At 33.8% G+C, this 26,859-nt stretch overlaps 1 protein-coding gene across 4 annotated transcripts; it reads right to left on the minus strand.

Annotated features, from left to right (window-relative positions):
• Positions 1-11,555: 11,555 nt before the first annotated feature.
• Positions 11,556-26,308, minus strand: LOC147397996 (protein argonaute 1-like). 4 transcript variants are annotated; one of them, XM_086447096.1, is made up of 13 exons: positions 26,044-26,304; positions 25,778-25,920; positions 25,582-25,657; positions 17,395-17,517; positions 17,103-17,262; positions 16,751-17,010; positions 16,472-16,611; positions 15,678-15,700; positions 15,583-15,622; positions 15,403-15,478; positions 15,190-15,283; positions 15,075-15,106; positions 11,556-11,931 (listed from the first exon to the last, which is right to left on the minus strand). In XM_086447096.1, the coding sequence occupies exons 3-13, from the start codon at positions 25,636-25,638 to the stop codon at positions 11,869-11,871; spliced, it is 1,068 nt and encodes a 355-aa protein (XP_086303222.1). In that variant the 5' UTR covers positions 25,639-25,657; positions 25,778-25,920; positions 26,044-26,304; the 3' UTR covers positions 11,556-11,868. The 4 variants fall into 4 exon arrangements, 3 of the variants coding, with proteins under 3 accessions (XP_086303222.1, XP_086303224.1, XP_086303223.1); XR_015179718.1 differs by lacking the exons at positions 11,556-11,931; positions 15,075-15,106 and adding an exon at positions 15,969-16,022 and having other exon boundaries at positions 15,251-15,283; positions 15,583-15,730; positions 26,044-26,308; XM_086447098.1 differs by lacking the exons at positions 11,556-11,931; positions 15,075-15,106; positions 15,190-15,283; positions 15,403-15,478 and adding an exon at positions 15,969-16,022 and having other exon boundaries at positions 15,537-15,700; positions 26,044-26,306.
• Positions 26,309-26,859: the final 551 nt, after the last annotated feature.

Consider the following 26,859-nt stretch of genomic DNA (forward strand, 5'->3'; position numbering starts at 1 on the left):
ATCTCAGTTGGCTTTTTTTCTAACAGTCGTTTGGTTTTTCTACTGACGATTACTGTTTTGTTTTGGAAACCCAATTTTTTTTTTTTTAAGGGCTTAAATGTTGATTTTTATTTGTTGGGAGATGGAGAGATCATAGATGGGAAGGTTTCGTGGTTAGAATTTGGATTAATAATGGGTAATCCAGGTTGCACAGCAATAGAGGAGGAATTACAGAAGATGAGTAAGACCGTTGAGGTGGGCTCATCGATTTGAACGATGTCATCGAGTGCAATGATTTCATGAGGAATGAAGATGTGTGTTCATTGTTGATTCAAGCTGGTTGCTTTGATGTTCACTTTTTTTTTGTTTTTTTGTTTTTTTGTTTTTGTTTCTGAATAACAATTTCAAAAAAAAAAAAAATCGGACATGTTACCGAGTGACAAATCGGTGTCGAGTATAAATTAGGATCATGTCGTAAATCTCCTTAGCTAAGCCGTGAGTACTCACCCCAATGTCCTCGATTCCATTTGAAAAATAGCCAAATCTAACTCTATTCATTGCGAGATCCTCGTCCGTGATCTTGGGTGAGACATCACAACCAAATTGATGAAATCCTTTCTTTACTAATCTTTTATTTTTTTTATTTTTGGTTTTGTTTAATAAAACAAAATTCGGTAAAAAAAAAATGAGGCATGTTAGGGTGACACAATATTTATTGTAATTCTCATAATCCTAACGTGGACATGTATACATAATCTAAATAGTTTTTACACGTATCACAAAAAAATAAATTTATGATTATGTGCACATCCCACGTCAGACTTGTAAATACTTTTTATCATTTCAGTTTTTTTTCTTAAAAAAAAAAAAAAAAAGTTTTTGCGTAGTTATCGACAATTAAAAGTAAGTTTATTTTCTCTTGTTCTCACACCAATTTTTTATGTGTTGCATCACATCATGATGTTGGTTACTGCTTTACTTGATTGTTGGTTTATAGATTGGTGCGGCGGTAGAGTTTTCCGGTCTTTTGTAATAATTAGCAATAGTTTTTTTTTTCTCTAAATTAAAAAAAAAATAATCAATTTGTTTAAAAAAAAATAAAAAAAGAATTTCATCATTCCGCATCTCAACAATTCAATATTCTATCCTCAATTCCATATCCTTTGAGAATCTTGATTAATTTAGGGTTATCCAAAGCGATCCTCGATTGGACCATAATAAAAAATAAAAAAAGTATTTGTTCTAGTTCATTTTTTTTAAATAAAAAGTTAGGGTGAATTTTTTTTTAGGTGAGTCAACTTAGGTGAACTCATCCTCCCTCACGAGAGGAGCTAATTGTATGCTACTTATTTGAGTGATTTTTACCATAATGTGTTGCTATGATACCTCAATTCTCAATGTAACGAGGCGAGTTGACTCATTTAAAGTTATTGGTTTCATACAATTTATTAGTTCTCATATATTCTCTCGATATGATATAATGATGCTCCATATGATATTTTTTTTCATGATAAATGATGTTGAATATTATGAGGTGAGTTAACTCAATAAATTCACATTTGAATAGGTCACGTGCTACATTAGGGTGCATGGTTTCTTTTGATACCCGATTGATGTGATCATATCCCTTAGATATATTGATTGATTGAACCATTGAGTCTAACATGTTGATTGCTTAATTCTAATGAATTGATTGGCTTGGATTGATTGATTGATTTTAATTTCTTCTTATTAGTATGCTATGACTTTTGATAATCTTTTGATATTTGCATTTGTTATGATTGTGGCCCGTTGAGGATATGATTAGGCTCATGGGCCCATTTGTTTAGAAAAGGCCTCCGGCACACCTCACCCTGTTTTGCACACTCCACTAGCACATTTACTTTATCGCTATGCACGTTTACATGTCCCATATAGCCAACGTGGCACTAGTACGTGGCCCGGTCTCCTCGGAGACGCGACGTCATTCATGAAAATCACAACTCCAATCACGTACCTTAGGGTATATAAAATTGGGGCATCAGTACTGTCTAATCAGGTGACTCTGAAAGGTATATCGATACACCCAGGCTGGAACGACCTGACCCTTTAACCTATTGTAAGCCACACAGTCACATGTCCCGTTTGCCAACGTAATACTAGTACGTGTTCGATCCCCTCGTGGGATGTCAAACCATTTATGAAAGCTACAACTCTTGACTCTTACCCATAAGTTTATCAAAGATAATCCAAGTACATTAGTTACACTTCTTAGTTAAAATCGGTGCCTAAGCGAGATCCTGCTCCGATGTACTACGATACTAGGAGGATAGACTACGTTTATTCTAGAAAAGAGGTGATTTAAGAGTGCCTTTGCTCAAACATCACGCACCACCTCTGATCTGGGGATTAAACTGGTTGTTTTTGCTTCAGAAAAGTGAGTTGAAGTTTTGGATTATCACCTATATAGTATATCAAACCAAGTCACCGCGTACCATCTGATTGAGTACGCTCGAGAGGTATATAGGTGTACTTGGGCAAAGGTGGCCAGATAAAAATGCATTGCACGTAGTAAGCTTAGAGTCTAGAAACCTACCCTATAGGTCACGACTCGAAATTATCGTGGGTGTTCCCGGGTTGCTTATTAGAATCGAACCTCATAAATGATGAGATCAGGAATGTGTGTTTTGTCCTCAAGGATAAATCTTTTTGTTTAACCTGATTTGAAACTACTATATTACTGGGTGCACCTATCCAATAAAAAATCCATTTTAAAGCCTGGCAATGATTCATAATGACCCAGACCATCTCGATCTAATGATAATAATGGGCCAGGCCATTTAAATCAAAATGGAATCCAAACCCTTTTCTAATTTGATCTTCAACTCTTCTTAAATTATCCATAAGAAAAGTATTTTTCCAGAAAAAGTGTTTTCCAGAAGAAAAATATTTTTCAAAAGAAATTATTTTCCAAAAAAAATATTTTCCAAAAGAAAGGAAAATGAGGGAAAATGATGACTTACAAAGATACATTTTGCATGGACCTTGGAAACGTACTAAAATACTTATGGATCTAGTTATTTCGTAGCTAATCGATTGACCTATTTGGAATAAGTTTTTTGATCAATTTTTACATGATCAAATTGATCAATTGATTACAAGTAAAGAAAAGTCTAATTTAGTCCATTAGGTTAGATCAGTCTAAATAAGGACTAACAACTTGATTGGATGCGTGGTTTCATTCATAATTAAATCAACGGGTTCCTATTATTGTATCTGATCAAATGAATTAAATTGGTCACATCACTTTGCCCATGGGACTGTTGGTTATGATTTTAATTTCTTATTTTGGTAAACCTGGTAATGATAAAGGATGCATCCGGATTCAATAAAGAAGGAAATATTTCATTTGGTCGAAATTGCTCTAAGACATTCTCCATCATTTTATTTTGTATCTTTACCCCGGTCATTCAAGTCATCTAACTTGTCGTCTAAGCATAGTTTGGTCAAATCCTTTGCCCTTGTTGATTGTAATCTCTAATTTGTTTCCGAAGGATCATCAATCTTCAATACGGCTAATCTACATCAAATCATACAAGATTTTGTGAACCAAATGAATCATGCTTGCCAATGCCATCTGATGGAGGCATGCCAAGATAACGAAGACAGACATAGAGGGGATTCAACGACTAGAATCAATACTTCAAAAAAATATGAATTACTAAGCATGCCTAAATACGATGAAACTTCCTGTCCAATAACTCACCTATGCTCGTATGTCGAGGACATGCATCTTCAAAATTTAGGGAGTGAACAAATGGCACAATTATTTTGCACCACTCTCAAAGAACCCGCTCTTGAATGACTTATATTGCTAATACAGTCTCGACTGCATACTTGGGAAGAAATCATGGAAGAGTTTATAAAGCATTTTAGTCTGAAGGTCATTAACTCAAATCCAACACAATCGACAGTTAATGTTATTAAGCGATCCAAACCTAGAAGAAAGTATGATAATCTCGGGATGACTTTGAGTATCGCCTTGAGGATGTTAACAAAGAAAAGACTATTACAGCTTAAATCCGTACCCAATGCCTCTCAAAGAAATGACGAAAGTCACTAGTTCTACAAATTTCACCAAGTTACAAGTCATTACACCGACAAATGTATTTTGGCCAACTTGCGCGCACTTGACTAGTCCCTATGCCTCGCACCCAGGCTATGTCTGGTGCCTGCTTGGTCCAAGCCAATGCGTGGGCACCACGAATGAGACCAACTAGGGAGCAAACCTAATGATATCCAAGTCTACCAAAATGGATATTTTGGCTTGTAAGTAATTCGTAATAGTAGTAAAGTACAATTATGTAAAGAGAGTTGAAGTTTAGTTAGTAAACTTGTGTTAATTCAACAATGAGGATCATTTTAAATTTCGTGGAAGAAATTTCTTTAAGGAGGGGAGGTAGTAACAACTTGAAAAGTTAGTATGAATCTTGAGGAATTATTACGCGTAGGTTTGCACTTTTAAAATATTAATATTTTTGGAAATCCATTATTACGAATAGATTTAGAAGCATCGAAATATCAAGTTTACATTTTAAGCAAGGGCAAATCTGAGTTTGATTGAAAAAAGTATTTGGTATTGCAAAAAGTGAGTTTGATAAAGTTTTAGGAAGATCAGATGTCACGACTAGATAGAACTTGAAAAACTATTAAAGTTGGATTGTAAGATTGCAAAAGTCAGAGATGAGTCGAAGTCGATCGATAGAATTGAAAATAAACAGGAATGCGAGTTGACTCAATGCATGACTCACCAGCTAAGGACGAGTCACAACCTTAAACAACAAATTACTGGCACCTAGACAGCAACATGTCTTCATACTATTAAATTTAACAAAATAATGTAACTAAGTTAAATAGACCTAAGGTAAAATAACTCTAGTTAATAGTAAATTAGTTAGAAAGTTCACAATTAGTTAATAGTTCTCTGGTTTTCTTAGAGTTTCTAGAAAGATAAACTTCTGTAAGTACGTTATCTTCATCTCCAAATCTCTCTCTTTTTTTTTTTCCACCTTAAAGCTTCATCTCATTCAAATTTAATTAGTTTCACGTAAGGTTTAGTTAATAAAATGTTTTAGTAGCAAAAACTAAGTAGATAACAATCAATAAATAAGGTTGAAACTGAAACTTGGATTTATTGATGTCATCATCAAAGCTTGTCAAATAAATTTAGAAAGAAGAAAAGGGTTAGAAAATTCAGCTTGAAGTTGCAAGACAATTTTGCTCATCTAACTTTTAGGTGTGAACTTTGTATTTCTATTGTTAGCCATCATGTTTTCTTAAAATTGTTTTATTTATTTGCTGAAATTATGATCAATTGAGATTGTGTTGCTTTAAATTCAAGAACATTGGTTTGATTTTTGAGTAAATTTCTGGAATTTCTTCATTGTAATGTCTAAATTGACTTTTATGTAATTATATTCAATCTGATTTTATATCTAGAATTTATGTGATTTTGTAAATTAGATTATGTTTTACATAATTCCAAATTTATCGAGAATTATTAATATTTAGGTAAAAGTAAAACTAATACTATTTTTAATGAGGTTTTATAAAATACATCACTAATTTGATAATAGATTTCAAAAGTATTATTTAAAGAAAATTTGAATGATGATTTTATTGATTGATAGATAGAGAAATTGAGAATTTCTCCAGTATTTGGTTGTAGTATGTGTTGCGTGATTCCATTGAAAGAATGGAAATTGATGCGACCTATGTTACGTAGTTGGAAGTGAGGGATGGATAGAGAATAAAAATGGAGGTTCATCACATATGTTCTGTATTTTAAATGATAAAAAAACTATATGTAAATAATTATGTAGTTAAATATATATTTACATGATCTATTAAAAGGTTAGTTAATGCTTATAAAAGTAACCGTCATTATTCCATATACGATGTGCACTTAGAAATTAGAATAACACTTGAGGTGTTTGATATCTTTGGTGGTATGAGACACCTAGAGACTGACATCACTCATGATATTCGGGAAATTCCTTTCATCTTTAATAGAGAACTTCGTTTGTATTTTGGTACCGGTTATATGGTGAAGAGATGTTTGACGTCCACATTATATTGCCTGATAGACTAAGACGTAGGAAGTTTCTCCTAGGCTTGTTAGTGATTACTAAAGCTCTGTAATTGTCAAACGACTAACCAACATATTTAGTTCATGTATTTGAACCTTGGTCAACGACCAACCTAAGCCAAAATGTGGTATGCCAAACCAACTACAAAATCAGAAAAGAATGGTGAGATTCCACACCGATTAAGTATTGGAATATTGATATTCATATTCGAGACAATCATAATAGCGTATTTCTCAGCGCTCTTATCAAGTACACTACCTGTAATGTATATATCCGGTGTGATACTAGTACATGATTTTAAAAGTATCTTAAGTATTTCACAATATTGATAGATTGATCGATGTATATTCTATTTAATTATTGATTTATGTCCTATAACATGTTTTAATAGTATTTTATTCTAAAGATAGAAGCTGAACTTGGTCAGGAGCACTTTGGAGAGTATCCCGATATATCACTTGTTTCTATTTTCTCTGCCCAGGATTATCGAGGTAAAGCTAGAAAATATGGTTAGGGAGTTCTTGTGGAATGAAAAAGATGGAAAAAAGAAAGTACATTTAGTAAAGTGGAATGTTGTCTGTGCTCCAAAGAAAAATGTACATTTGGGTATCAAAGGATTTAGGTTGTCTAATTTGACTCTACTTGGTAAATGGTTTTGGTATTTTGAGAAAGAAAAATCAAGTTTATGGTGGAAAGTAATAAAGGCAAAATTTGGGGAGAAGAAGTTTGGGTGGGAAAGCAAGAAGGTGAAGAATTCTTTTAGGGGTGGCATTTGGAAGGGCATTGTTAAGTTAGCCAAGAGTTTAAGAAGTGGATTCCATTTAGAGTGGGTAATGGTGAAAGGATTCGGTTCTACGAAGATATGTGGGATGACGAGACTCCTTTATCATTGCAATTTTTCTTGCTCTACGAGTAATCCTCAAAAAATGACTTGCTCTGCAATTCCCCAATAGTCACATATTGTTTCGGCCAGGTGGCTGCTATCACAACCCTTATCAGAAGGTATTCCTCTTGTACGTTCTTAGTTGGCGTAGTGCTCTAGATTTTGGACGACGTAGAGGTAGATTCGCATCGCAAATTGACAACCTCAACTCCTAGCGGAGATGCTTGGTCATTCATTGTCTGTTTAATCTGTTGTAGTGTGGCAAGTCCTATTTGTTCGAGAGAAGCCCTGAAAAATCACGTTCCTGACCTCCAATGCATTTGGTTGTCCTGTACTTTACCCCGATTCGCATCCATGGCTAATTGTCTATCACTGGTCAACTTTTTGTCATGAGTCAGCTTCATCTGTCTTCTGGTTCTCCTCATTGTGCTTGACAACCGCGGTATGGGTTCAATCTCCCTTGTGGAGTTGCCAAAATTTTTGGACTCCAAAAATACAAGTGGATAAGGTTTCCTTTCCCAAGGTGGGGCTTCCTTTTATAGTTGGGTTGCCATTATGATTAGATGCCAAGTGGCTCTCTCTGACTAGCGTTTTCCCCATTCTCTTTATCCGTACATGAACACCACGTGGACTAGTTGCCACATTTGTTGCTGCAAGATGGCATTCCTTGAATTGAGCCATGACCTCCTTAATGGACATGTGTGGATACCAGGTAGCATACCCTAACTGGCACAACAACTACCAGCCATATGCCCATTTCTTGGCGCTCTCAACTATCGGCGGTGTATCCCGGGGCAGGCCGCCTTGCCCGAATAAAAGCTTCCATGTGTCTTATGTTGTCGGTCTTGGTCCCCCACATATCCAATGGGATGTGGCCTTTCAAATGTTAGTCTTCCACTCCACGTGGCCTCATTGGCATGGACCACACCTTCGTGATCTTCACGTCACGTCACTCTTTGCCCATGCTGACGTGGCCCTAATCGTAGTGATGTTGTTTGCATGCTTGGTTTAGTACGCATATTCATTGCATGTGACTTGACTAACTATCTTCAAGTCAAATTTGCCTTTTCTGATATTTGATCGTTCATCCTTCTTAGTTTTTCCATGGGTCTACTTGTTACAAAAAGCAAACATCCCCATTTCAAATCACATAGGTCCTCAAGCGAGCATCGAAGGGGGGACGAATAACGTCTATTTACCTTTACAATATTTTGGGATGTATCATGGCCCTATCTATGAATCTTTTGATTCAAAAAATCAAAAAAGAGTGGAGCATCTCTCTGGGGAACAAATAAGCATGGGGAAGAGGAAGAGGGGGGACTACAAACCCTCTCCCGTTGTTGTTTCCAAACCACTCACCCCTATGCCCAATCCAATGAGGTCCGAAGAGATCAGATCTCTCGAACGAAGTGAAGTGATAGGAAGAGAAGACTGCTGGCGGGAGATCTCTATTCATTACACCCGGCCCGGCGGGTATGGATCGAAGTAGGAAATTCTCCATCCGCCCGCCAGCAGCAGAGGGGGTTCGATTCCCGTTATACGCGATGTGGCGAAAAAGACGGATTCAACGAGATAGAGAATAGATGCGATTTCGATTTAAAACTTGTCATCCAAGTCCAAGAAATATTCGGAAGAGTTAGTGTTTTTTTTACTTTGCTTCCGAGTCATTTAGTGAAACAAGGAAACCTAAGCTACTCATATTGTCTCCTAATCTCAATAAATGATTTGGTGTGATAATCTTCATAAATGATTTAGTGTGATACAACACATAATTCTACCATGATATGAGGTGTTTTATGAAATCATTCAGGAACGAAAAATGAAAATTTGTTATTTTCCTAAGCAATTGATTTGATGGTAAATTTGTACATTTTAGACCCCTTGTTAAGAAGATACATTTTACATGATGATGATGAAGACAACTAAACAATTATGTATTTTGTTGAAATTATTTGAAGTGAACAAATAATTATATATTAGAGTTGCTATTTCCACATCAATTTTACTATTACCACACCAATTCCTATGTAAATCACCAAAGAATTGCACGGAGTTGGTTTGGCATTAGTAAAAGTTGGCGTGGCAATATTAACTCATATATATATATGGGAAGTGTTCAGAGGTCCTAAAGAGAGCCAAACATTTGACAAAATATGGGTTAGAAGTTTTAGAATGGGCTGATTTTTTGTGAGGATGATCTCTATGATCATTCAAAAACATCTAACCCTAGTTAACAAGTTGATGAATTTACAATTAAATTTGCTGTGCTGAGCCATTGTTCGTATCAAAATCCTACATTTTAATATGTTCTAAAATAATAGAGTAAAAATAGAAGGGGGTTGATATCTTCAACTAGCTCTATGTATGATTGTTTTATTCTCTTTCAGTATTATTGTTTGAATAATGCTGAAGTGACCTCTAGCTGGAACCTCACATCACACTTCTTAACGTGAAAGCGTGTGGGAACCATAGATGCTTCTCATCGAGATACAAGTGAAAAAGCAGCAATGGTTCCTATCCACTTTCTTGTCAAGAAGTGCAATATGAGGTTCCAGCTTGATGTCACACCAGCATGAATCTTATTGTTTTGCCGTCCAATGGAACTTTACTGTTTTGTAAACTATTTTTGAAAGAAGATATAAAATGGAAAGATCAAAAGGTGTAATTCTAAATACAATAAATATAGATAATAAAAATAATTTGAAAGATACCTTTTTTTATTATAAAAAGTTAATATATTTGCTCTTTCTTTTTACTACTTATTGGGTAAGGTGTGATAAAATAAATAAGAGTCATGATTTTCTGACGTCCATTCATACACCCCTTGGCATGGCACTGGCTGAACGATAGAATTTTCCCCTCGGGAAACACAATTGTGCATCCCCATAGATATATGCAGTTGTATATTCTGAGGAAAAATCTATGGTTCTAACTCATGCCACGTCCGGGGGATGTGTCAAAGGGGGCATCAGAAAATTATATTCAATAAATAATTTTACTCTACTACATTTTACAACACCCGATATGAAGACAAGGGTTCTATCACCTCCCTCCATGGGGATGCTAAAAATGGCAGAACACAAATATGTACCGCCCATTGAGAAGGGTGGCGTTACTACTGATATCTTCAACTAGCTCTTTGTGGAAGGTTTAAATAAGAACATTGCTATCACATCTCCTTTGGGCGGCAATTCCTGGGCAACCTTGAGTGTAAGCGATCAATACTCCGTCTATTTATAATTTTAAAAAAAGGATTGCAACTGTTTTTGCCAACATTGCCCATGTGTACGTGGGTATTAGGTTTGCATTGTTAAACAGAATACATGTGTTGATCCCAATATTTAATATGATATTGGTGATGTTGAAATGTTCCGACTAAACAGGCTTGTGTGATTGACATTTGAGTGAGTAAAGTAGGTCACTGAACTAGGCTTATCGTATGGAAGAAATTTCTTCAATGCCTTACAAAGACAATCATTAATGTGGCCAAGTTCTTCATCAGTTGCTAGTTCAATTGAGGAAAACTTGACTGAGTTGATGATTGACCTCGAAAAGTTTTCAAAAGTATCTGTAAACCGGTTCTTAGGGTGGTCGAATCCTAGTTTATGTTAAAAATTAAGACTGTCAATTTGTACAATTTTAATTTATGTGTTATAAGTTAGCCAGCGCACCAACGAAGATCTTCATACTGGATTTTTTTTTATTATTATTATTTATTTCTTACTTCTTAGACAAAGTACATTAGGTTTCTTTTGTGAGTGTGGAGTAGAGCTTCTGTCATTGTTTATAACAGATACCCATACATGACAGAATATTTCTGCTTGTTTGAAAACTTGTCTAGGATTCTACCTGATATCAGATCTAAATCAAGACAATCTCCCCCCTAATCCAAACTTAGACCAATTTATTTTGTTATTTAATTTTTAGGATCTCAATGATTTAAAGTCGACTAGAAGTATCACGTTCCTTTATTCAATCTAAAAGTAGGTAGGCTCAACAGTGTTTTTTATGACAATGCTACATTTTTCTTAATGCAAGGTCACTACCATTTTATCAAATGGGAAGGTGAAATAGAAATACATCCTTCTGCTTTAGAAGCACTCTAAAACACTCTACAATTCATCCAATCCCATATTCTATCAAATGGTCACCCAGTTTAACTGAATTTTTCTTTTTCTCTTACTAGAGTAGTTTCTTCCAAATAAAGGTGAAGTAGCATAAAAGAATTGGGAGATCATATAACCTGTTTTTTATGACAATGCTACATTTTTCTTAATGCAAGGTCACTACCATTTTATCAAATGGGAAGGTGAAATAGAAATACATCCTTCTGCTTTAGAAGCACTCTAAAACACTCTACAATTCATCCAATCTCATATTCTATCAAATGGTCACCCAATTTAACTGAATTTTTCATTTTCTTTTTCTCTTACTAGAGTAGTTTCTTCCAAATAAAGGTAAAGTAGCAGAAAAGAATTGGGAGATCATATAACCTTTCATTCTCATTCATGGTGTAATACATAAGGAAGGTATTCTTATCAACATACAACATGACTAGACAAGGGTAGAGATTAAAAGCATTCCATTCTCAAACTTCAATATGTTTATATTTACTACAAGTCAGTCAACATACAATTAGAAGACCTGAATACTCAGAAAAACACACACCACTGGTTCTTGGCCATCTACAGTATACTGATGAGTCAATATTATAGAATATACATAACTAGGAATAGTGAGAAGAAAAAACTATAACAAATAGGCTTGTAGCCCCTTGCATCCATTAGTTTTGTTTTTCAAATCCATGGGATTCACTTCTAAATACGATACAAAGGATTTATGGTAGGCATCTCTATATCCATTCACATACTTGAAACATTACTCCCATTTGACAAAATTTCTTGTCCGTCGCCCGAACATTTCAACATTCCAAAAGTAGTCCTACAAGATACATGCATTATCATATAGGAAAATAATTAAACAACTTAAAAAATAGGGTTACTTTTTTAAGAAATACTTCGTTGAGTCTACAAAATCCAAACCCAGGTGGATTACAGGTTTAAAAAAAAAACGTGGGAAACAACATAAAAGAACAATGGGAAAATAATTAAATAATAAAGTTACTTTCTTAAAAAATACTTTGTTGAGAATCTTCAAAGTCCAAACTCAGGTGGACTAGAAATTTAAAAAAAAAACATTAAAGACAACATAAGAACATAAAAAAACAATCGAAAAAATATATTTCCTTTTACATTGAATAAGTAATTGAAGTGATACATAAAAATTGGGTTACAATAGCAGCTTTTTTAAAAAAAATCGTAAAATATCTATTATAAAATAACTGCGTTGTTAAGAGTATGTAATTTCCAAAGGGAGGCCTGGTAAAAAGAAAGTGGTAAGAGTTGCATTATAGAAAGCATTTCATATCCGACAGGAAATCTTGTAAAAAAGAATGATAAGAGTTGTTTATTGTTTGCTAGTTTAACATAAATGCTTCGCATATTAACCATCTTCGAAATGTTACTGTATTCAATGGAAACAACAATATCATTTTGATCGACGAAAAAGGGATAGCTCATCTTCTAAACCCAAACACTCCAACCAACACACTTATTGTTTATGATTGAAGGGTCATTTTACTTAATCGTAACAATCACGAAGAATATTTTCAAAATCCTCTTGCATTACGAAACAATGACAATGTTATTCAATTTATCGAGCCAGTTGTTAATTCCACGACTAACGAGATTGACGAACCTACAAACGCAAATCCTAACAAGGTTAGATTTCATTTCCTCTATCGTTGATTTTAATTTTAATTTATTTTTAACTTATACTAACATTTGTTAAATACCAATAATTAGGGAGTCCCCGTCGTCGATGGCATGATTTACTATTCTTAAAAAATGCTTCATTTGTGTGGATTTGTTGTTTCTGGGTTAGTTTAACTTATAAAAGAACGAAATAAAAACTAACGGAGAAAATTGAGGTGGGTTTCTAATTATATTTTCTTACTTGTTTAAGTATGTTTGGACCGTATAGGTACTTTTTCCAACTTCTAAAAAGATTAAGTCAAAACTAAGTTCTTGGGATTTGGATTTTGAAGATTGGAATTTCTTTATAACAAGATTGGTTATTGTCTTAATCCAGAACTTATACAATTACAGCTCTTAAGTTTTCTTTTTATCTATAACATCTGTTATTAGATTTATAGCATGTTATATATATTATTTTATCATATATGATAAAATGATGTTTATTGATGCGATGTTTATGAGATTCAGTGAACCCAACCAATTTCATTTTTCGAACCAAATATTATTTTAATTCATTTTTATTTTTTTTCGTTGTTTATATTTAATATTTAGATTATTTTTTACTAATTTATTTCTATTCAACTTAAAACAAATTAAAATTATACTTATAATTTTAATTTGTTTTAAGTTGAATAGAAATAGATTAGTAAAATAATATAAATAACGAAAAAAATAAAAATTAATAAAAATAATATTTTATTCGATAAATCCTACAAACATCGCATTAATAAACATCATGTTATCATATATTATAAAATAATATATATAACATACCATAAATCAATTAACAAATGTTATCGATAAAAAACAATCTAAGAGTTGTACTAGTCTAAATCTTGGATTAAGACAATAATCAACCCTGTTATAACGAAATTATAACCTTTAAAATCTAAATCAACTTAGTTTTAACTTAATCTTTTCAAAAGTTTACAAAAAATATATCCATACAATCCAAATATACTAAAACAAGTAAGGAACGATAATAAGAAACTCACCACAATCTTCTTCGTTAATTTTTATTTCGTTCTTATATAAATTAAACTAGGACAAAAACAACATACCTACATACATGAAGCCATTTTTAATAATAGTAAATCATGTCATCAACGACAGGGACTCCTTAAATATTAGTATTTAAGAAATGTTAATTTAAATTAAAAATAACTTAAAAGAAAATCCAATTATAAAAAAAATAAAATTTACCCTCGATAGGGTTTGCGTTTGCAGGCTCATCAATCTCGATAGTCGTGTACTTAACAACTAATTCGATATATTGAATAACAGTGTCATTATTTCGTAATGCAAGAAGATTATGAAAATATTCCACACAATTGTTATGATTAACTAAAATGATCCTCCAATCATAAACAAATGTGTTGGTTGGAGTGTTTGGATCTAGAAGATGAGTTATCACTTCTTCGTCAATCAAAATAATATTGTTGTTTACATTGAACACAGTAACATTTCGGAGATTGTCAATGGTGAGAAACAGTTACGTTAAACCAGTAAACAATAAACAACTCTTTACCACTTTATTTTACAAGGTCTTTCCTTAGATATGAAACACTCTCAACAACGCAACTCTTACCACTCTCTTTTACCAGGTCTCTATTTCAAATATTAAATACTCTCAACAACACAATCTTTTTATAATTGATTTTTAAGATTTTTTTTTTAGACTGTTATTCTTACCCAACTTTTACCCATCACACCTCAATTACTTTTTCAATGTAAAAGGAAATACATTTTTCTCATTGTTCTTTTATGATTTTATATTGTCTTCCATGGTTTTTTTTTTTTAATTTCTAATCCATCTTGGATTCGACTTTAAAAACTCAACAAACTATTTCTTAAGAAAATAACCTTATTGTTTAAGTTGTTTAATTATTTTCTCATCTAATAATGTATATATCTTGTAGGACTACTTTTGGAATATCAAAATTTTATGTGATTTTTGTCGGACGACGGATAAGAATTTTTACCAAATGAGAGCAATGTTACAAGTATGTGAATGTATACAGAGATGCCTACCATAAAGCCGTTAGATCATATAAGGAAGCTAGATCATATAAGGAAGCAAAAAAAGCACTTTATTGAGTTCGAATGTTAAGAAGTGAAGCCCATGGATTTGAAAAACAAAACTAATGGATGCAAGGGGTTACAAGCCTACTTGTTATAATATTGTCGACTATTTGCCATTCCAATGCACATGAACAAAAAAATAAAAAATAAAAAAATAAAAAAATAAAGAAAAGAGGGGCAACTAACCAATGGATACAGAATGGGTGCACCTTGCATACCTGCAAAGAAAATCAAGATCACATCAAAAACCAGACAATTAAGAAGAGTAACGGGACAAAAATTGGGAGAAAATATTTCTTACGTATAGCATAGATTATTGGTAAGTGATGGGAGTCCTTCACACTAAACTTGTTCTCATCCCATAGTACATGATAATGAGCCAGTCGGCTTGTACCCTGCAGCAGTACACAAATCATGGCCACTATTGATAAATCTCAAGATTTTTAACATTAGAGAAAGATTCTCCCAAAATAACTATAAGAGCAACAACAACAAAAAAAGGGGATTCAGTTACCTGAATGCTAGCGTGGCTGCACAGGTAGAAGTCAAACTCGGTTTGGTGGCAGATTTTGGAATCAACAACCGTTCCCGCAAAATTCATGTAGAATGAGATTCTCTCAACCACCAAGGAAACCACATTCAACTGAGACATTGTGAGGGGTTCCTCATGATGTCCAACAAAATTCACCTACCAGGTAATATATTTCCACTTCGATCAATTGCATTGTGGTCAGCATGGTTGTTTGCAAATAACCTCATGTGGTGACGCTTTTGAACCACAACAAATGTCACAGGAGGTTGATAATTTGGCCCTAGGGATGCAAATGCCTGAAAATAAATGTCTTTATAAATTGAACAAAGTAAGGAAAATTTAGTTGGATCTTTTCAACAAATGTAGGGGCTTTCTTCCAACAACTGATCTCATTCTTGAATCTTTTAGCTATTATCTAATATGATGGACTATGCCCACCATTTAAGGTGGTCCATATTCAAAGTGTTGATTCAAAAAGTGAAAAGTATGGTACATGGTACAACCACGTATCTCCTTCAAGAGAGCCAAGTTAATACAAATGGTTTTACCTTACGTATTGCATCCAGTTCGTACAATAAAACTGCCCTTCACTAACCCCATCCCTACAAACAGAGAGAACATCCTTGGCCCAAGATGCAGGACAGGGCTCAAGATTAATAAAAGAACATATGAAAACACCTGTAGAATATGATCTGTTGAGGTTTTTAACCAATTGCTCTACGGAAGGTTATTAGAAGTTTCCTGGATTATGAGAACACCAAGTCAATCAAAATCCATTTCCCATTAAGCTTACGTTCCCTTACGAAAAATAAAGCGATTGTCTTCCATAACGAATGCAACATTCACAGCTATTTCAGATACAGATACCATTACTTATACCACACTTATTTAAGAGAAGTTCTATTGCCACACAGACTTTTGCTAAGAGCACCCCAATTCACATGAAATAGCCAAAGAATTGGCAAGCATCTTGGGGTGCTCTTAGTAAAAGTTGGTGTGACGATAGAAGCTCTATTATTTAAAAATGCATTAGCAAAAGAGAAAAGCTTACTTGATCATGCCCCACTCCCAGTTCCTCTTCAAGGATCTTGCCATACTTTGAACAGATCTTGGATCAGTTCCTGACGATGAGCTTGAACACAAACCAAACCTGCGTACTTGGTGACCTCCGGCCAATCTTGAGAGGCCAACCTAGGAAAAATTTAAACCAAAAATCCATATTCGGACTGAGCAAGAAAGTGAGTTATAAATATTAACTCCACATGCTTGCTATATGTAGGTGTATCAGAACACCAAATGACTACTTAGAATATGGAAATTAAAATCTTACAGCTGCAATGGAGGGACTCTTGTCCTCGCCAGGGTGAGGATGAGTTACATCAGCACCGAAGATGATGGCTGGTCGGTCACTAATGAGAGGTATTCTTCTCGACAACGCATCAACAAGCACTGTGTTTCTTCCCCCAACCTTCACGTTTATCTTAAGGGCTACGTTTGCCAGATACTGCTTACTCATCTTAAAAACATGTTTCATCAAGCAACACTGGGATACTACTCCAAGTTCCGTTTCACATATTCTCTTCAAATCACCTGCAAATATAAAAGCACCCATTTAACTTGCTTTGCCAAAACATAATTTTAAATAGATGGTTATTCAAGATAGAGAAAAGTAATTTTCGTACCATAGAGAGAACCATTGTTATCTGGAAAAATGACTATCGTTAGGTCAATTTCCTTGCCCTGGAGTTTGGTCACCGCATCATGATAGCGAGCCTTTAAGGCTCTCTCAACCTGGTCAGGACGAATGCTACACGGTGGAAGTGTTGGCTCAAGATTAAATGCCTATACGTGTTTCAAACACCATTACTCAGAATAGATAGTACTGAAGGTATCTAAGACGAGATAACAAGGAATCCACAACATCGGAATCATTATAAATTTAAGACCAATAATTGGAAGTGTTATGATCTGTACTATGCCAAAAATGTAGCAAATTTGAGCGAGCTCATGACAAAACCCACAAGCGACATTATCTTGAACATTTCGTGAAAAGTTCATGCATATCCAGTAGTTTACTGTTCCCCCATTAACCGTTTTCTGCAATTGGAAAGAAAATCGAATAAAATTCAATTGACAAAACACTCACATAAAGTTGAATTTAAGACAGATGACATGTTTAAAAAATAGGCATGTAACTTCACAAACGTATCTTTCAATTATTTTACAAAAAGAAGCCAAACACGCACCACGTTTATCGAGAGAGAACTCCCTCTATTTACAATGATTTCCATGTTGGTTTCTTTACAGTTAGGCAGCTACCTTGGATAAGATTTTTGGCTATCTATCCACTTACATCCCATGAAAACTGTTGTTTAAAGTGTCAGTCTAATAATAATACGATAAATCACCAGCTCATCATTGTGATCCAGTTTCGAGTATTTGATCTTCCCCCAAGTTCTTACTTGGCTTATTCCAAAGTTGCCCATCTCACTACCATTGTTTTCAAGAGTTAGGATTGGTGAAGAATGATAAAATTTGCAATCTGTTAGACTTGGCTAGCTGTAAGTAAAAGTACAGTAAGACCTTTAAACTAAAAGATCTTGCATTACAGGAAATTGTCATTGGCATTAAAGATCTTGTCTTCTTTCTTTTTTTGGTCCAAACTTTACAAAGAATTCTGAAATTTGATTTTTGAATGATTGATATTTAGGAGAGAACGCCTGTTTTGGTTTTTAGTTTCAACACATTGATAAGGCAATAATTAGCTCCTACATTCATGTTGGTCTTCTCAAATACCCATCCAATGTATTATCTTTTTTCTTGGAATGAAAGCATTTCCACCGATAAACAAGTGAAAGGGGATGTCAAACCATATCACACTGTTAAATATATTCAATGTGGATACAAGATTGTGGCCATGTCTATGCAGGAATGATATATTTCACAAGACTTCCATGCGAACATGAGACTGCTTTTCAAATTTTAAAATTCACTGAAGCTTTCCACTCTGAGACTGCTTTCCACATTACCCGAGACGTATTATTGGCCAGTCCAAAATAATAAATGATGCCTCCAAATAAATAAATAAATAATACCATATAACATCAAAGAAAGATTGGGGGGAGGGGGGGTCATATCATATCAGAGAGTTAAATATATACCATGTGGATACAATATTGGGGTGCCATTTCTATGTAGGAATGATAGAGATCACAAGACTTCCATGCTAACTTCAGCATCTCAACTCCTTGCTCAATTACAAAGAAAGTGCTACTTATTGCACAATTCTTTAGTTTAAATTCAATGGTGTGATGGAACCTTCCCACTCATTATGCACATGTTAAGTTAGCTTCTACTATAATGAAATGTTCTATTGGGGGTTCTTTGTTAGGTTACCTATAAAAAAATAAATAAATGTTCTATTGTGAGTTTTTTGTGTAGCAGCAGCACCCTACAAAATGATACCACTTTAAATCAACCCAAACTCACAATACAGAAACCAAGAGGTTGCAGACAACATCTTATGCATTAAAGCTAACCCAGCATTAATAAAATCCTGCTTCAATCCCTGAGATTGTTATAGCTACACTTGTTCATTTATAATATGCAAGATTATGTTTGATTGCCTGATTCCATGAATTTATAAAGAAACTCTTAATCTAGAGTATTTCCCACTTGTGAATCCTTTCAAACATAATGTATGCGGTATATGTGAAACAAACAAAACTAAAACACATTCCTTCAGCAACTTAGATGTAAGCTAAATTAAGAATGAATGAATCATAGGATGAATTTTCAATTCAACAGACCAACAATGTGTACTTTATCCAATTCAGATCGTATACAGTAAAACATTGGGCACATATATTCCATTTACATATTAAACGTAAGGGTTTAGACTGTTAGGTAAATGTTACCTTGTTCATCACATTCCACTGACCGACTTGTGGAAAGCAATTAATCGACACAAACAAGCATTCTTATACTGCAGGAGAAGATTGCTTCATGAACCAGATAAAAATAACAACCAAGAAGATTGGCCATAAAATTACTTACCCTAGATGGACAGGGAATTCGTGCTTCAACTGAAGCAAGTTTTTCAACTGATTTTTATACCAAATTCCTTTGCATAAGGATCTTCATGGTAAGCATTGTGATGAACCATCTGAATGGTTAAAAAAGGAACTTTTAGAACAATTGCTAAGCCCACAACTCTTAATTATATTTTCCTTATGATCTTGGAATTGTAACACACCTTTTAAGTCCGTGACAGGTAAACTAGTTCAACTAATTTTGGAAAGCACCATATATTATTTTTAGGTACATTTTAAACCATGGTCTTACATACCATGATCAATTTTTACTGAAATACCAAAATTACAGTGAAACTATTGTAAGACGAGAAGATCTTAAGTTATTCCTTCAATGATTAAAAATAAATCCTCAACTAATTTTCTCTACGGGTATCGAAAAATGGACCAAAATCTTGAAATTCTATGAATTTTTATCAGAAACGCCTGTTACCAAATTTGTAACATGGTTATTCGCAGCATGATTTCTTAATGAAGAACCAGCGTGGGAACTAAAAAAGATTACGGAATTGGAAACCAAGAACTACTCACAATCTAACACGCAAAAAAGAACAAGATGCCATTATAATAAAAAAATAAAATAAAAGGTCCCATTGATTCGAATAGAAAAAAAATTGATCGACAAAACCACCAAATATAAACTGAAATAACATTCTCGATTGCAAAACTAAATGATATACAATCGAGATAATGATGCAAAATTGGATACTTTGCCTGAAAATTATTGCTTTAGGCCATTAGTTAATATTATGGGAAAGAAGGCATTTTTATACCGAAAATGCAAAAAGATTCATGCCTGACAATGATATCCCTTTCTTGCAGCAAAGGTGTAAAAGTAATGACAGAGGAAGCATGTTACCTCTATTTCATGTGGAAATTGTTAGCTCACTTGTTCACAAGACCAAATTTTACGATGATAGACCACTGCCTCGTTATCTTAATATATACATATATATATATATATCGATAACCCATGCAGCTGCCCCAAAGAACCACCTATTAGAGAGACAACATGGATTTGACAGGGCAAGAAACTTCCATCTTTTTTAACTTCTTTGGCTAAAGAAAATAAAAAAGGAAAGCAGCAACTTAGCAGTTAGCACAATATGGCATATGCAGTGACAACGACAAAACCTGGTCCCAGATATAACCATTTGATCATGTTGAAATATAAAGGAAACCTATTGTCGCAAACAGCACAAGCTAGATTACCTTCGAAAGGTTGAACCGTAAGCCATAATACATGTAAGCAATACTGTATATATGCATGACAAGCCACTAAATATTTGCCACCACACACCTGCACAATGTTAAGCTCTCGATCATGAGGACGCTGACAGGTCACTTTCCGCAAAGCAGTAATCTGTTTCTCATTCAACCTTTTTGGAATACCTCTGGCGTAAGTGTCATGGGATCAACTCTCCTCAAGCGTTTACCAACTTAGCTAAGTGGCACGTGAAATGCATGCACACATACAACACAAAATATAAAACAAAAAACGATGACCAAACCAACTTCAAGTAAAGAAAACAACAAAGGAATAGCTACGGTGCCCTTGATGACAACAAAAAGATCTAATTCACTCTTGATCATACCAGTAGACATTGTGCACTAGAAATAAAAAATGGGGTTTTTACTTTCCCATTCACCCAAGTATTGTTATGAATTGCAAATAGGTGGGATCCTAATATTTAAAGATTAATTTACAAATCATACTAGGATAGACAAGCAATACAAACACCTAATTTCGTGATGATGAGACCTTGAAATTGATACACTAAATGCTAGTGAGATGTGAAGTAAACAGCTTTCCAGCTTCCATTCAATGCCTACTAAAATAACATAATTATATCCTAAAGAGCCTATCCACAACTTTCAACTACAAAAGTGACGAATTATAGCTGCAACTCCACACCACACTGTTCTAAATCAAGCACACGACAGTACATTTATGCCCCATAGAAGTAGGGTATAGAGAATCTACAAAATTTTTTTTTTTTTTGAAAAGTAAAATCTACAAATATTATTATTTTTCACGCTTAGCAGATCAACTCAACTTATATATTTGAATCGGGTGTTCGTGTCTTATTGAATGTAGCAAACCATCCAAGAAAACCTCTGAAAGCACCAATCATAATATTCCACCCCCTAATACCCCACATGCTGCCTCTCCAACTATTATGGTTGTTGCCACCATGTTTTCACCCTCTCCTACCCACCTTAGTGAAGGTAAACTTGTGCCATCTTTGGACGATATCCCCCAACCCTCTATTGTGAGACCTCCTATATAAATCACCATGCCTCATTCTCCTCCTTCTCTTGTTGTCTCTACAACTAGGAATCGTCAACCTAAGCCAGTCATAGATACCACCAACCCTAGTCATCACTTGGGGTTGGTGGTGGTGATGATGGTGGACTAGTAGTATTAGTAAAAAGGTTGTATTTGTTGGTGGTCTTATCATGATGGGCCCAAAATTATGATCTCCCAAAAATTACAAAATTAGCTATAAAAATTTCCCCCAAAATTAGTGATCTTTTTTTTAGATCTCATTAGTTGTAGAGAGCCTTCACTGATACAAATTTAAAATCTAATAAAAATAAAATGAGAGAGAAGTTTTATCTAAAAACAAAAAAGAGATAAGTTTTATCTAAAAACAAAAAAGATAATTCCTAATCTAACTCAAGGCTTATAAAAAAAATTAAAAAAAAAAAGAAAAAAAAAAACTCTATAATTAGGCAACCCTAACAATGACGCTTTTCTATATGGCATGCAGCCCAATGTGTTTGTTTTCCAATAAACACGTGCCATGTAGACATCATATTTTTGCTATAGGAATGAGACACCATTATGGATCGTGACTTTCAATTATATCATTACAAGGCATAAAGGCTTTATTGTAGCAACCAAAGGCTCTTTTTGTCATGAGTCAATTCACATGATCGACTCAACTAAACAACCTAGTTTGACTCTAGGAAAATTGGGGTTTTTCACAAGATTCACTTTAATTCAAAATGATAAAAGTAAATTTTCATAGAAAGATCACCTCTAAGGATTCTATAAAATATTTTTCTTACGATCTATAGTAAGTCTTGAAAGATAAAAAAACTAACAAGGATTAACAGATCTAAAAATGAGTTGCTGTAACTAGCATTGCAGCGTTGGAAACTTTTATTTTATTAGCTATAAAATTCACCCCAAAAGTGGTGATCTTTTTTTAGATCTCATCGGTTGTAGAGAGCCTTCACTGCTATCAAATCAGCAATCTATTTTATTAAGCAAAACCCAAATCTCTAAACTCTCAACTACAAATTCCCAACCATCAAACACTCATAGACCTCCAAAATCTACAGAAAACAAATTCAAACCCAAATCAACAAACACCTTTTTAAGCACAACCCAGATTACAAAAACACAATTTTGGGGAAAACCTATATCACCACAACTGGTACAGAAACACATAAATCTAAAGAAAATGACTAAATGCCAAAACTTTCAGGAGCAAATGCAGCAAACCCAGAACATCAAAATGGGGAGAGAGAGAGAGAGAAATCATACTATTTTGATAATTTATACTATTGGTATTTTGAAAAAAAACAAAAACAGAAGAATGAGAGAAGAGAAAGTATAACTCAAGTTGTCTCCTACTCGAGTTCGCCTCCTTTGTGAAGACCAAAACGGAAGAATAAGAGAAGAGAGAGTATACCTCAAGTCGTCTCCTACTCGAGCTCGCCTCCTTCGTTCCACATCTCTAGAGTTTCTTCGCCTCCTTCGTTCCACGTCTCTAGGGTTTCCGAAATTAGGTTAAATTTGTTTGAATGCTTGGGGTGTAAGTAGCAATAGGTGACCTGTCAATATTACTTATCTTTGGAAATTTTGAAAATAAAAAGATAACATTTAACATTTTTTCCCTTCTCTTCCCTCCATTTCTCTTCTCTTCTCATTTAACAATCTAAATAAGAGAAATAGAGATAAAATTGCATATTTTCTCTTTTCTTCTCTCAATCTAAACATACCCTTAGTGAAGTTGTTTCATTATAATTCTACTTAAGAAATGAGAAGAACGAAATCATGCTTTATTGGAGTGATTTTATATATATATATATATATATATAATAATAAATTATTAAAATTTTCATACAACTAAAAGTCATTAGAAACTCTCAAGAAGAGAGTCTTTAGAATGAATAAAGAGTTGAGAATAAGTTCTTATTTATAGATTTATAAATCTTTCAAAAAAAATTAGAAAGCAATGTGGGATTTACAAATTATTAAAAAATGAGTTAAAAAGTACTTTTACAATCTTCAGTCCATGTGAAAAGATATCAACCAATATAAATGCTTTAAATAAAAAATACTTACTTTTACTTTAACAAAAAAGTACACCAATCATAAAGTAACTTTTAAATATCATTTTAAAATAAACTAAATTAATTTTATTTGAACCAATTCTAAATAAATATTAATCAACATTTATTTTCACAATTAGAACATACATACCTAAGTTTTCATGGATCATATTGAATATTCGTATCGCCAATATAACCAATATATAAGATAAGATTCAGGTTCACTTTTTGAACCATATCAAAAGGTTATGTCTATCTGAATTAACAACCACCAAGTGTGTAGAGACCCTAATGCACCACTACGGATAATTCACGATTGGAATCTCTAAACTAGATCAAGCTGTCGGTTCGATCCGATTTTTAGAACATTGAATTTATAAGTTTACAACCACTTCGCAACTCATTATTTATCTTTTACATCTCCAATCGTCATCATTTTCTTCTACTTTTCACATCTTTTACTCACTAATCTTCCGAGGACTTTTGGCAAACATTACTTTAAATTCATAATAACAAAATCAACGATTAAAAAAAGAGAAACGTGACTTGCATCTCTGACAATTAAAACGATAAAAAAAAACACACACACACACACACATGTGACTTTTTCATTTGTAACAGAAGTCCCCATTTTCCCCCTTTTTCAATTTTCTTTCGTTTTTTCACATTTTACTTCCACATGGACGAAGTTTAAAACATTTTCTCTTTTTTTTTAATGTGAGATTTGATACATAATATAATTTGATAATTCATAAATATAAAAAAATTGGGATTTGATCCTAATAATTTGATTTTATGAATTTTCTTTAGATATATAATTTTTCATAACATTTTAAAATATTTTTTTATCTTTTATTTTTCATTGTTTTTTTTCCCGTTATTAAAGTTTTTTCCGAAGTTTTCCTTGCCAATTTAAATCCTTACTCCAACTTTGTGAATATGTTTGCATTTAATAACGTAACTTAAATGCCCTCATATTTGATCTCTTGTCAAAATCCCTAGATTTTCTTCCAAAAATCAGCATCTTCATTCTCTATGGTGAATAATATTTTATCTAATCTTCAACCTCAAGATGTGTAATTAGATAATTTTTTTTCCAGGAACAATGTTAGCCAAACAATTAAAACTCTGTTTCCATAATTGGATTCTCATCTCACAATCCAAAATGAAAATTGCAAACATCTTCTAAACTGCATCACTAAGAAATTCAAATTACTTGTTAAACCAAACAGGGAAAAAAAAAAAAAAACTTAATGTTATTCTATAAGATTAACAGATCTCATACACAACTTGTTTGATAAGTTCTAGTAATTAAATTTATAGATTTTCAAAATTGATTTCATGTCAATGGTTAGAGCACTTTTAATATTATATAAACATTTATTATTAATATTATATAGATATAGCTGGAAATGAATAATACGCACAGATTGATAAGTTTAGTTAGAGCATCTCCAACAGATTTGTCAGTGTCTGTTGGCAATCCCCTTTAAATAGTGGAAAGTAGGGGTGCAACTTGGTTCGGGTTGGTTCGGTTTAGACCAAAATCAGAACCGAAACGACCAAGGTCGGTTCCATTATATGGGAACCAGAACCGAACCGATTTGATCTAAAACCGAACCAATCCAAACCGACCTTAATTCGGTTTGGTTCGGTTCGGTTTCATGGTTTCAAAAAAAAAAATTTTACACAAATTTATGAATGAAATTATGGAAATACATACCTTCTTTAGCAATTGTAAATGGAGAGAACAACTTTGATCAGAAATCACCATTACCATTTGAAGTGTTTTTGTCCGCCTATTTAATTAAATCAATAGAAGCAAGAAAATTAATATATCTATTTGTGATTGTGATCTGAAACAAGAAAAAAAGCCAAAACGAGGAAGGTGAGAGAAGAGGGTTTGTTATTTGGGGTACCTTGAGAAGCGAAATAAGGAGATCTGCCATCTCCAAATTGGTTTTATGTTTTAGGGAGATTGTGTTTCTTGCACAAAGCCTGAAGAGATTTCCTCTTCATTGTGTGAAATTCCATCACTGAAACTCAGATCTACTGAAGATTTCTTCAGAAACAGTATGAGAAATAATAAATGGAAAAATCAGAAAAAAAAAAAAAACACAAAAAAGAGAGGGTTTGAAGTATTCCCCTGCATTGAGAGAGAGAGAGAGATGAAGAGATGACTGACCGTCGGAATTGAGAGGCAGTCAGCAGCCGCTAGCCACTTGCCGCACGCCTTGCAACTTGCTAGAGAGAGAGAGAGAGAGAGAAGGAAGACCCGCAGCCGCACGCCACACGCCAACAGTCGAGAGAGAGAGAGAGAGAAGGAAGACCCGCAGCCGCACGCCACACGCCAACAGCCGAGAGAGAGGGGATGACCCCGGCCGCCGGAGTTGAGAAGCAGCCAGCAATCCCATAGCCTCACCTGCAAGAGACGAGAGATGATAGAAAGCGAGAGAGTAGAGTTAGGGTTTTTTTATATAAAAAAAACTTATATTTTATTAAAAATAATGGTTGGTTCGGTTTTCGGTTTGATTCGGTTTTTTATTAAGTATGAACCGAGAACCGAATCGAATTCATCGGTTTTTCATTTTTTAAATACGAAATCGAACCGTATTTAATCTAAAGCGAACCAAAGCAATTCAAAATACATGATTTGATTCGGTTCTCGGTTTGAACCGAATTAACTTGCACCCCTAGTGGAAAGGGCAATTTCTAAAGCAACCAGCAACTATGAAAGATTAAACTTTTTATACTCCCAAACATTTTAAAAATAGTGAACTTTATTTTTTTCAAATCTCATTTCCCTTTCTTATAAAACCAAGTCAAAATTTCAATTTAGGTCAAATAAAAGGGAAAATGGAGTAAAAATATAATTGTTAAGCTTATTGGAGTTACTGACCAAAATTTTCATCACTTTTTTTTTACAAAAGATATTAACTTTAGGTAACTTTTGTTGTCTAAACCCTAAACTCATTATATTAGCTAGTTTCGTTACAGATGA

The sequence above is a fragment of the Akebia trifoliata genome, chromosome 7, assembly GCF_017979445.1.
Source record: "Akebia trifoliata isolate Shusen 1 chromosome 7, ASM1797944v1, whole genome shotgun sequence".
Classification (NCBI taxonomy): Eukaryota; Viridiplantae; Streptophyta; class Magnoliopsida; order Ranunculales; family Lardizabalaceae; genus Akebia; species Akebia trifoliata.